Source organism: Meriones unguiculatus, chromosome 4 (genome assembly GCF_030254825.1).
Source record: "Meriones unguiculatus strain TT.TT164.6M chromosome 4, Bangor_MerUng_6.1, whole genome shotgun sequence".
Lineage (NCBI taxonomy): Eukaryota > Metazoa > Chordata > Mammalia > Rodentia > Muridae > Meriones > Meriones unguiculatus.
The window spans coordinates 51,568,839-51,582,173 of NC_083352.1; the positions used below are offsets into that span (position 1 = coordinate 51,568,839).

General features: G+C 38.1%; 2 protein-coding genes across 4 annotated transcripts in view; both read right to left on the reverse strand.

Annotated features, from left to right (window-relative positions):
• Galntl6 (polypeptide N-acetylgalactosaminyltransferase like 6) overlaps positions 1-13,335 on the reverse strand; it is a 1,307,600-nt gene that overhangs the window by 1,061,853 nt on the left and 232,412 nt on the right. The window lies entirely within an intron of this gene.
• On the reverse strand, positions 875-2,337 carry LOC110562544 (myeloid-associated differentiation marker-like). The gene has a single exon (XM_021659310.2). The coding sequence runs from the start codon at positions 2,127-2,129 to the stop codon at positions 1,206-1,208; it is 924 nt and encodes a 307-aa protein (XP_021514985.1). The 5' UTR covers positions 2,130-2,337; the 3' UTR covers positions 875-1,205.

Consider the following 13,335-nt stretch of genomic DNA (forward strand, 5'->3'; position numbering starts at 1 on the left):
ATGTTGTTGTGTTATTTTTGGGAAAGAATATCAATTAGAAGTTAAAAATCAATATTGATGATTTCTACGTGAAAATTGTGAACACACTTTTCCTACAGTCAAGAAAATGTTTGAGTTTGCTACTGTGATCTTGTTGCAAAATACCGTAGGATAATGACCTCAGCATTTTATTTTCTCAGTTAGAAAAGATTCAGTGTGAGAAACTCAACTATTTATAGTACAGAATACCGTAAAGGAAAACAGTTTCACAATGTGGTTCATTCGCTCTATAAAATGAAGCTTAGCGATCAGCAGAAATAACAATATAGGTAGAAAATGATGCAATTGAAACCACAACAGTGGTCCGATATACATATGTACAGATATGCTTTGCTTATACATTCAACCTATATTTAACAACATAATAATGATAAAGCATTGAGTTTATTGCCTTCAGTCAAAATAATGTAACCTTTTATTAGAAGCTCTTATCAGCTTTGTGTTTACATAAATTGTATGGATGACATATGTTGGACATTTAAAATAACTTGATATGTTAGCTTATTAGGAAGTTCCAGTGTAGTAGACAATGCTGTCCATTTGAGCATATGAAATTAAATATGCTTTGGTATTGCATGTGTAGTATCGATAAGACTTGGCATATCTGAGATCAAACCCAACCCGTAAGTAAAGAAGAATTTCAGACAGAAACAGATATGTGACAATGTTTTTGGCTTAGAAATAAAAATATAAGTATAACTGAGGGAACATATAAGGTAAAAATAACAGTGTTTAAAGAAAAAACTGGGAAATTTAAAGTACCATTTTATCATCGTCTATTAAGAGGCCCGTTTTTAGGCCCATGGCATGAAGAGCAGCCAAGGTATATGGGATGTGTCAGCCTAACACCTTTGGGGTGAGAGTAGCTGAAGACAAAAAAAAACAAAAACAAAAACAAAAAACAAAAACAAAAACAAAAACAAAAACCAAAAGTGTTAAAGATGAGAGCTATGGAGACACAACTCAGGTGCAAATAGGACGATAAAACCCAGAAGAAAAAAAAAAGGAAAAAAGGAAAGGAAAGGAAAATAAACTGGAAATAGAATAATGAATTGGGTTGAAGGTATAAAGAAAAGGGGAGAGGAGGAAACGGGGCAAGGAAATGAAGTTGTTGCAGCAGGGATATGCCAAGGGATCATCTTGTGAATCTTAGACCTCGACACCAGCTAGCCATAGTTGATAAAGTCAAATGTATATAACAGCAGGTTGGCACCGGTCAAGACGGCCACTGTCAGTTTGCGGTCCCAGCTACACACTGTGTAGGAGCCACCGCAGCTCGAATCCTTTTCTCGATTGGGCTGGCCACGAAATCCCTCACTGAAATGGTACAGAGGCCAGAGGACCATGGCGGTGGAGTACAAGAGGACACATATGAAAGATATGCTTCTCAAGAAGTTGGGGAACGTGATGGTAAAATTCCCCAAGGTCGGCAGGATGACCAACATGGTTAGGATGAAGCTTATGGAGTACACGGCCACACACCACTCCAGGGCAGGTTCGTGCCCGTACAAGTATCGGTTACTGAGGAAAGCAAAGATGAGGCAGGCAATGAAAGACTCCATAATCTTGAGCATCCCCGGCAGAGTGGTCATGTAGCTAGAGCCATGACCAGGCCTTTCCAGAGTCCAGATCACTTCTGTCCCGTAAGCCAAGCAGGCGATGCAGGAGAAGATACTGGCTCTGATAGCCTGATTTCTGGCGTATCCATGGGACATGAACCTCACATAGGTGGTAGGATAGATGATGGAAGATGTCAGACAGAAGAGGGTGGCATAGCAGGCACAGGTGATGGGGATTTCCAGCCAAGACTTGGAGAAGCGGCTGTGCAGTCCACTCAACTCCACAATCAGGATTATCAGGGTCACGAAGAAGCTGAAGAACCAGGAGAACAGGCACCAGTTGCCCATGGGGCCCGTCCAGGCTTCCATGTGGACCACTATTGAGAAAGCCACGCAGGAAGATGACAGCTGCAGCAGACGAAGAAGGCCCAGGGCCCGGAACAGGGCCTGAGGGGAACTGACGGTAGTCATAGACTCGAGGCCTGGGGTTATCGATGTGGTAATTTTGGTGTGGATCACCTTTACTGGCATCTAGCTGAGGACCGGACAGAGAAAGTTCCGGATTGTGAAGAAAGATTGACTCTCAAACTTGAAAAAGTCTGGTTAGAATATGTTCCCAGACCATGGCTTCTGAAGTTGTTCATGCCGTTGGTCTTTCAAAGCTCCTCAAAGTGAAAGCGAATCTGTGTCTTAGGCAGTTATGCCTGGTTTAAAGGCGGTAGGGGTTGGGGGTTAGGCAGTACGCTCTGTACTTCCCCTTTAAGTAAAAAAAAAAAAAAAAAAATTCCATAAAACTCCGGCAGTCAATAATTTACAGCATTGCTTGAGGCTTTAAGTACAGACCTTCAGTTCCTAGACCGCTGCCAGACTTGGAAATTGCTCAAGAATTTTTATCAAGCTTACTAAAATCTCATTACCTAGAGTCCATCCTAAAGGAATCAAGAAATGGATGGATGTCTTTTCTCCCCACTCTCTTCTGTGTATCAAACGACAACACAACACACACACACACTCGCAACTAGGTGGAAAAACCACATTATCTTAAAGACAACTCTGAGTATTTTAGTAGGACAGCTATGGTGTCCCTCATGTCTCGGTGTTAAAAATGGACTCTGCTAGGTTTAAAGGCTTTATAAGGCTTTTTAGAAAACTCTTTTCCTAGTTCTAAAAGAAGATCACTAAGTAGCCTTATTATTATTTTATCGGCTCTTTGCGATAGGTTCTCATTTAGCCCAGGTTAGCTTGGAACTTGATATGTAGCTAACGCTGGATTTAAATTCTTAATTCCCCTGTCTCAGCCTCACAAGAGACTTTTTTGTGTGTGCCACTATTGTAGCTCTATTCTTCAATAAGGAAGTTCCTTAGGAGTTATTTTTTTCTTTTTTGAGTGGATGGGGAGATAGGGATTAAGGATAGCAAAGCAATGGTATGCCTTGAGAATGTGAGGCATATATATGTGTCAGTTTTCTAGTATTTTCTAGTTGTTTTTTTTTTTTTTGTTTCCTGTGTGGTATTGACATGCCTTATGTAACACACATACACACATATATCAATATGTACACATAAATGTACAAAGAATATTTTTTGCTTTTATTAATTCTTTGAGCTTTGAGTTTCTATAACTTCTGTTATAAGTCATAGAATGCTTGTCTTATTTTTCTTTAGCCAAACTCATCACCTTTAAAAAAAATCACAAAATAAAGATAACATGAAAAATATTTAATACTACTGATAACTAAGTAAATTCATTGTGGCCACAATAGCCAAGCAAAATCAGTGTTTCATCTCCTAGAGTTAGTCTTAAGTCAAATGAGAGAGTGATTAATTATCTCCATGTCCGTCTTGCCACTAGTGTACCGGTGGACATTTTCTTTCAAGTCCACCATTACTGTAGCTTACAGTGCTCACAGATGATTAAGATGAAAGGTCACATTTCTCCTCCAGTGTTTCACAGCATTTTTCAGCACTATGAATGTTAACCTGGATGGATGAAGCTTCTGTATTAATTCCACCTTAATTTCTCCATTTCCTGTGACTCATTTATGTAGTGTCTTGAGCAGTAAGATTTTACTATCATTTTTTTTTCTTCATTCTTATTGTAGTATGTTTTGCTTGTATGTATGTCTGTTTGACATGCGTGTGCTTGGTCCCTGTAGAGGGCAGAAGAGGGAATCAGGTATCCTGGAACAGAAATTGCAGGCAGCTGTGAGCCACTGTATGGGTGCTGGGAATTGGATCTGGGTCCTCTGCAAGAGCAGCCAGTGCTCTTAACCTCTGAGCCATCTCTTCAGTCCCCACTGTCAAGTTCTTGAAGGTAACTCAGAAGATGGACAATAGCTAATAGTGTTTTTTGGGGGAGGGTTGGGGGGTGACCTCTCAGGCTACCATCTGTAAAAAAGATAACCCTTTCTTGCAGCATGTTTTTTTATTTGTTAGCCAACCCTTCATAGGTTAACTTCATTTAGACTCATTTTATATGTATATTATATATTGTATATCTTATATATGTTTATGTGTATATTTTAGGATGCTTTTATGGTTGTAAGTTTCCATATGAATTTTTCAAAAAGTATGTTTTTGTTGGTTATGCTTCCTGTATTCTCTCCTCCACCTTTACCTCTTAACTTTAACACTTTTTAAATCTTCTTATTCCTCGTTTGAAAACTAACACCCATGTCCCCTTGGTCATTGTGGAAAAGGGAGCAGACAGATGGTAAAAATGAGAGTCAGGAGATGTGGACTAGGAAACAGTCCTTTCTGATCATGACAGGGGGTTGCATATATAAACTCACTGAGGTTGTAAAATCATGTTCAAAATTCACACAAGGGCCAACAGGTAGTATGTTGGTGGTTGAAAATTCCCACTCACTGGTGAGTATCTATTGACTATTGCTCCTAGCATGTCTACAACACGTTAATGGATGGCCAATAATTAAGCATATATGAGCAGCATAAATTGAACTTAATGGTTTGGAAAATAAGACTGACACTCTAACCAAGGACCACTGCATAGGTATAGCCCATGGCAACTAAGTCTCCAAATGGGTTCCATAGTAAAGGGAACAGGGACTGTCTCTGACTTGAACTCAGTGGGTGGCTCTTTGATCATCTCTCCCTGAGAGGGGGAGGCAGCCTTACCAGACCACAGAGGAAGACAATGCAGTTAGTCCTGAGGAGACCCGATAGCCTAGAGTTAGATGGAAGGGGAAGAGGACCTCCCCTGTCAGTGGATTTGGGGAGGGGCATGGGAGAAGAGGGAGGGAAGGCAGGATTATGAGGGGAGGAGGTAGGGGGCTACAGCTGGGAAAAATAGTAAATAAATTATAATAATAATAAAAAAATCACCTTCCCTTGAAGTGGGGGCAGCCTCATCAGGCCACAGAGGAAGACAATGCAGCCAGTCCTGATCAAACCTGATTGGCTATAGGGTTAGATGGAAGGAGAGGAGGACCTCCCCTATCAGTGGACTAGGGAAAGGGCATAGGGGGATAAAAGGGAGAGTGGGCAGGACTGGGAGGGCCAGAGAGAGAGAGAGAGAGAGAGAGAGAGAGAGAGAGAGCTACAGCTGGGTTACAAAGTGAATAAATTATAATAAATTAAAAATAAATTTAAAAAAGGGAAAAAAGAGAGACTAAACCAAGATAGAAAATTATGTGCTCGTGAAAAGGGTGGATCTGGGAAGAGTTGTGGGAGAACACTAAATATGAGCAAAATATATTGATTGCATGAAATTCTGAAATAATATAATCATAATCTGTATTAATATAAAACTTTCTTTATGTGTCCATGATGTTTGTTTTGTGTGTGTATGTGTGAGTAGGTGTGGGTGTGGGTGTGCACAGGCATGCAGGTTTACACTGGCCTTCAAAGGGCAGCTTCCAGTGTTGGGCTTTAGTATTTGACCTAAGGCCTACTCCATGAGAAGGAACTCATACCTTACAGTGTTTGGGTAACCAAGAATCAGATATATCGCAGAGACCTAGAGTAAAACCAAATACTACTAGTCACAATAAACAAATAAACAGACAAATAAATAAATAAATAAAATGATTCCTAATGATACTCTGCTCTACTTATAGATCAGTGTTTCATCCAGTCATCATCTGAAACTCCCTCTTGCGGCACATGACAACAGATGCCCAGACCCTCAGGCAGACACTGAGGAAGAGAGTCTAAATTGGACGTCTTCATCAGATCAGATCAGCTCAGAACCAGGATCAGATCATGAGCTCAGGGATGAGGAGTCAGAAAACATGTAAGTGTCAGAGGAGAGAGGGAACAACAAGAGAACAAGACCCTCTGAATCAACTAGGCAAATCACATATGAGCTGTCAGAGCCCGGAGCAGCAGGCAAGGGACTTACAGAGGTTTGCAAACGGTCCTCTGCATATTTTAGCGATTAGCTTAGTAGTTTTATAGGACTCCTCAGTGGATATCTGATACTTGAGTATGCTCTTGGGATTCTTTTCTTTCTCTTGGTTTGCTATTTCCAGCATAGATATGATCGGTTTTGCTTCATCTTATTATATTTTATTTTGTCCTGTTTGATTGTTATCTCTTAGAAGCCTGTTCTATTCTAATGAGAGGCAGGAAGGGTGTGGATCTGGAGGGTAGGGGGTGGTGGCAAAGAACTGGGAGAAAAGTATAATCAGAATTTATTGTTTGAAAAAAGAATCTGTTTAGCAATAGCAAAAAAAAGAGCTGAAAGCAAAAAAAAATAATGATTAAAAATAAACTTAGGTACTGGAGAGTTACTAAAGGGTATGCTCCATTTACATCAGGTAGGGTGCTAAAATTTTATTGAAAATTATCATCAACATATCCATAATAACCAGAGAAGTCAATCATGGGGAAATGATGGGCATTGCTAGAGCAGAAATACAGAAAGTGATTCTGATTATCTTATAGAAAAAGAACACCGCTAGAAGTGTTTACGTGCAGTTACTTCAATTGCCAGTGAAAACAAACAAACAAACAAAACGCTCTTTGGCAGAATATAACTGAATGTGTGGAATAACATCAACAACAGCAACAACAAAAAATCAAGAAAGAATTCATGGTTAATTGTTGGGAAGAAAAATAAGCCGTTATCAGTCAAAATGTTAGTCACATCTCAGTGTGAGGTAATCAGAAGTTAACATAAACAACAATATACAGTTGTCACAAAATCTGAAACATTTGGGGCACTATTTTGCTGTCAGGAGAGAAAATGCTGTTTCTGTCAGACTACGGCAACATCTCCTTCAGCTACTTCGCTGGTCCGATCATGTTTCATTTATAGTGTTATCAATGTGAGGTTTTTGTTACTTTCATGTTACTTAAGCAACTACTTACAACTAAAATCTTGGTTGCTTTTGTTTTGTAACAAATCACATGTAAAAAGTTGTTCATACACAGATAAATACAGACACAATGAAAGAAAACAATTCTCACCTTATAGGAAATAAGATATAGTTTATTCTGGAGACATTTAGAATGAGCATGGCTGAGGAACACAGGGTGCACCAAGTTTCATGTTTCAACTTGGAGAAAAACAACAACAAAAAAGATATAAATTAAGGCAAGTTTAAAGTACATTGGTGGGCACATCAGAGAGCTATTTTCAACAAACTGGGACAAGTGTTTCTATAGACCTCAGATGCTATCTGATGACATTCTTAGCTTTTGTATGATGAAAGCTAGTTGTCTGCTATGTTAATAGATTACAAAATATTTTTTATCAGTTAATTACATGGTGTTAGTTTTAACAGAGAAGTAGGGGGCTAAAACTATCCCGAGATAAGGTATTTGGCCCCTGTACCTGTAACATCCTAATCTCTGAAAAAACAGCTTCTCTTCAAGAATTTTCATTCACAGAATACACAGTAACATCAATCCAGGGTTGAGTCCACATATGAAAAGTGAAGAACAGGTGCACAAAGGCCAAACACCAACTAAATTTAAGGAAGATGACTTGTTGGTCATGAAGATGAGAAAGAAGATTAGATGTTTCTAAGAAGAATATTCAGGTCTTCATTAGTGACTCAATGACTGAACAGCTTGTGGCAATGTTTTACTTTATATAACTTTGGGAACTGGTAAGAGATGATGACTGAAATTTAGATTTTGTTTGTGGTGATTCGATGTAATCTAAACTATGGAAATTTTAACCCACAACTGTTTTAAATTAAGCAAAAAAAAAAAAAAAATGCTGCCTAGAAGATGGTAGACACTCTGCTTAGCAAATTGAATTGATATACAAATGAGGACTGAGACAACTGAGGGGCATAATGTTTCAAGTGCAAAAAATCTGAGTTTGTGTCCAACAAATGAGCGAAGAAATGAATGAGTGAGAGAAATATGCCTAAAACACAAACATGAAATATATCAAGTAAGGATTATAAAAGGCTTAAGACACACTAGAAATAAAAAGCCAGGAAAAGTACGAGTGTGTGAGATTTTTCTGTTAAAGAGGAAGAAAGGGAACACACAGTCAGAATTGTGAAATCAGACTGAAAACATGTTTCAGAAATTGGCTGAGGAGTAACTGATGAATTGTCTAAAACAGAAAGTCATTATACCGTCAATGTTTTCTCTCAGAAAATGAAACTGAGTTTCCTGGCTGAGTGGGAAGAGCCTGGATGTAGCTCATGATTTCAGGATGAGCTGAGGTTTTCTTGGTGACTGAGAATAATCTTCCAGTATGAATGACTAGGAAGTACGAAGCTATAGAAGTTTTAAAAAGAAAAAGGAGAGCTAGTATATTAAGGAGATGGGGTGAGGGCAATTAGAGCACAGGAGAGTTGAGACACTTGTTCCCCTTACCAAGGAACCCACTTGGAGACAGAGCTTCCATGGGCTACATCTGAATAGGGGTTCTAGGTTATCTACATGCATGGTCATTAGTTCGAGTATCAGTCTCAGAAAAGACCCCCAGGCCCAGAATTTTTTTTTTTTTTGTTCTGTTGCTCTCCTTGTGGAGCTCCTGTCCTCTCTAGGTCTTTCTATCTCCCCCTTCTTTCATAATATTCCCTGCACTCTGCCTAAAGTTTGGTTATGAGCCTCAGTATCTGCTTTGATACCTTGCTGGGAAGAGTCTTTCAGAGGCCCTCTGTTGTAAGCTCCTGTCCTGTTTCCTGTTTTCTCCCTCTTCAGATTTCTGTCCTGTTTGCCTTTCTGAGTGAGATTTTTTCATATTATCCAGGGTCCTTCTTCTTCTTGCTTAGTTTCTTTAGGCATACAGATTTTAGTAAGTTTATCCTATATTATATGTATAATATCCACTTATATTTGAGTATGTTCCATGTGCGTCATTCTGCTTCTCCAGTACCTCACTTCAGATGACCTTTTCTGGTTCCTACTAGTTGCCCACAAATTTCATGATTTCCTTGTTTTTAATTGCTGAAGTATTAAACAATTAGTATTCCTTGGTAACATATTTGTGTTTATTTGTATGTTTCTTTGGTTGGTTAATTTAAAGACAGAGCTTGCTGTGCATCTCTAGGCAACTTGGAATAGTCTATGTAAGGCCATGCTGGCATGAACTCATAAAGACACCTCCTACTTCTAAAATGATGAAGTATCACCATATGCTTTATATACTCATTAGGATTTTGTATACTTATAAATGTAAATAATATAGTGAATTTCCAGGAAATAAGGATGTACAGTTCACTGAAGTCTCTACTGCAATTCCTCTCACCCTTCTCTGGGATGCCACCATAATGCTGTCACTTAAAACTCAGAGAAATTTTTCTTAAAACAACAAAGTCAAATTGAACTCAAAATTTTTATATCATCTATGCATTAACTTTTACTGTTGGAAATATAAAACCACAAAAAGGTATTTCCAGGCACATTTTAGTTTTTGCACAATAGAAATGAATTGTGTGTTGCTCAGCATGGAAAGAACACTGGAGTTCTTTTTGAGGTTCACATTCTGAGAGTTCAAGATACCACTGGACGTCAGGCTATGGAGTGGGATGGCTGAGCTCCGTACCAGCTTTCAACCATTTGCTGGTGCTGAAACTAGAATAGGTTATTAATGTATTCCATCTACAGAGTGGGGTGATTTTGCTAACAATTGACTGAGAGAATATCCATAAAGTGGTTAGAAACAGGACTGGAGTTAGGTAAGGGGCCAATAGCTGATGCATATAGTTAACCCCAGGATATCACTGACTCTCCCTAACTCACAACATTTCAAGTTCACACAATGAACGAACCTATACTAAATTATTAAATCATACATGTGTTTTTATCAAATATATTTAATGTATAATTAGTTGCTGTTACTGCATTAAAATTATAAAACTTTAAAGATTAGTAACAATGACCTGTATGAACAAATTTCAGTTTGCTTTATAGTTTCATCAAGAAAATGTTTTGAAAATACCTAAGAAACAAAGTTTAACACTTTGAGTTGAAGTGAGTTTCTTTTATCTTTTTTTCTAAGGCTGGAGAAATGGCTCACAACCAAATGATAATATTTTGTCACAAACAAAACAATTAAATATGTGTTTCAAATTATATAAAAGTAAAAGAGAAAAATTGCCTTCTTGTAAGTATGACTTGTGCTGTGACAGTGTGCATTCTTGAGAAGCTACAGGATTCTTACTTGACTCTGTTTTGCAGACTGTATTTGTAGAAATAGTACAACTTTTAAATGTCTGGGGTTAACGAAGTTTCTTGAAATATTAAGTGTACAGTCAACTAGTATTTGAAATATTTTTTCTATTGCATGAAAAATTTTATAACTATATAATTTTCATATAACTATGCAAAGAATATCTTTCAGAGAGAATGTATGTGTGAATGAAGACATGATTTTATGTGTGCCGGAAATCATAAGTCAGATTCCTTACTGATGAAGCCATTTCTCCAGTTGACAACTGTCAAAGCCATCTGAAAAATCACATGAATATTAAGGCACTGTTCACCAGCACATTTGGCATTTTGAAGTCAGGCGAATAGAACTCATGAAATATGAAAGGAGTGTGCTCTGCCGCTTTGTGGAAAATATTGCCATTAAGATGATGTATAGAGAAACTTGTACCTTCATCTGCTGGGAGTACTCCGCTGTATTTTCAATGGGCTGCATTGCTTGCTTTGATAGTGTTCCATTGGTTTATGACCTCCTTTTCTCCTAGATTTAGGAGGTCCCAAAGCTAAGCTTGTACGAAAGACTGAAGTTATTTTCATGTTTATGTTTTAAACACAGAGAGATACTTTTACTGGTATTATAATCATAAATAGGTTTCTAGCCCAGATACTAGTAATCAGCCAGGTTTGTTCCTAGGCATATCATGTATCAAAAGTTTGAAAAGTCCAAATTTATTAGTATTATTTCTATAATTCTAGTGTCAGGACACTGCTTGTCCAGCGTAGTGACATTGTGCACTTGTTACTTTGCTTGAAACCTCAACCTTGATGTAACATACAAAATCTTACAGCTAAACCACTTGGAGCAAAGCAGTTCTTTTCAGCTTATACTACTTTGAAATATCAAACAAGGAGTTCTTATTCTAAAAGACAAATATCAATATAACACATTTAAAAGTGTTAACATTTTGGGAATGTGGAAAATTATACTGAATATTAATAATTTAGTTATTATAGATATTTGATACTATTAACCTTAACATTTCTGTTCTAAAATATTCTATGGCATTTTAATTTATCTGATGTGAAGCAAAGTTATTTTCCTTTTTTTAATTAAAAGGAAATCGTTTCATTGAAAGAAAATCCCACCTACTGCTGCATCAAGAGATATAGAAGGCATGAAGCACACAATCACTATACACATCTTATGTAACTCTTATGTCATGTTCTGCAGTACAGTTACCTTTTCTTGCACTAATTAAGGGAGCAGAATTATGCAAGAACGTATATTTCTTTCTTAACCAGTGGTTCTCAGTCTGTGGATCAAGACCATTCTTGAAGTTGAACTACTCTTTTACAGGCGTCGCTTAAAACCTTTGGAAAACACAGCTGTTTACATTATAATTCATAATAGAAGCAAAATCATACATGTAGTAGCAGTGAAAATAATTATATGTGGGGGAGTCACCACAACATGAGGAACAGTATTAAAGTATGGCAGCATTATGAAAGTGGAGAACCACTATCCTAAATGGATTAAGTAGGCTCTACATACTTGTATAAAAATATATTAACACAAACATATTATATATCAAAAATCACTAAGGAAGAGTGGGTCATGAATTTGGGAGGGAAGGTGAGACACAGGAGAAGTCCGAGAGGGGAGAAAGAAGGGAAGAACTGATTAAGATGCAGTGCTCATGCATGAAGTTTAAAAAATAATTAGTAAAGAAATATTTTATTTGTAGTAAATTCTTAGAATTCTATGTCTTTCAGAGGCCCTCTGTGGTAGGCTCCTGTCCTATTCCCTGTTTTCTTCTTCCTCTGATCTCCATCCTCTTTGCCTTTCTGAATGGGGATTGAGCATCCTAGTCAGAGTCCTCCTTCCTGATTAGCTTCCTTAGGTGTAGAGATTTTAGTATGTTTATCCTATATTATATGTCTAGTATCCACTTATGAGTGAGTATATATGTTGTGTGTCTTTCTGCTTCTGGGATACCTCACACAGGATGATCTTTTCCAGTTCCTACCTTTTACCTGCAAATTTCATGATTTCCTTGTTTGTTTGTTTGTTTTTTTTTTTAATCGCTGAGTAATATTCCATTGTGTAGATGTACCACAGTTTCTGTATCCATTCTTCAACTGAGGAGCATCTGGGCTGTTTCCAGCTTCTGGCTCTTACAAATCAAGGCAAATGTTGAGACTCATAGCCAAACTTTGGGCAGAGTACAGGGAATCTTATGAAAGAAGTGGGAGATAGTAAGACCTGGAGAGGACAGGAGGTCCACAAGGACAGCAACAGATCTAACAGTCTGGGCACAGGGGTCTTTTCAGAAACTGATACTCCAGCCAAGGACCACTCATGGAGATGGCCTGGAATCCCTGCATAGAGTTAACCTATGGCAGTTCAGTATCCAAGTGGCCTCCATAGTAATGAGGACAGAGACTGTCTCTGACATGAACTGATTGGCCTGCTCTTTGATCACCTCCCCCTGAGGGGGGGTTGCAGCCTTACCACGCCACAGAAGAAGACAATGCAACCACTCCTGATGAAACCTGATAGACTAGGGACAGAGGGAAGAGAAGGAGAACCTCTCTTTTCAGTGGCTTGGAGAGGGACATGGGTGGGAAAGAAAGAGTGTAGTATTAGGAAGGGAGGAGGGAGAGAAGTACAGGGAGGATACAAAGTGAATAAACTGTTGTTAATAAAAATAAAAAGAATTAAATAAAAAAAAATAATTCTATGTTCTTATTCCATTGGAAAATACAAGCAGGGTAATTGTATATATATGGAGTTATCAGGTCTGAATTTCTATTGGAAACTCATTGTTTCTAACTATAAGCAAAATATTCTCATGTGTGTGTTGATACTGAAAAGTACACAGAGATAGAAACTCACTCTGTCTCTCTCTTCTTTCATTTTGCTGCTCTTCCTCACACTCTAACTTACATACTCATACAGTTTTCTTTAAAATATATGTCAGTGAGTTATATTTAATTTGCCAGAGGAGGACAATGTAGCCGGTTCTGATGAGACCCAGTTCTGATAAGCTAGGGTCAGATGGAAGGGGAGAAGGACCTTCCCTATCTGTGGACTTAGAAAGGGGCATAGGAGGAGATGAGGGAGGTGAAGAGGAAGGGAAATACAGCTGTGATA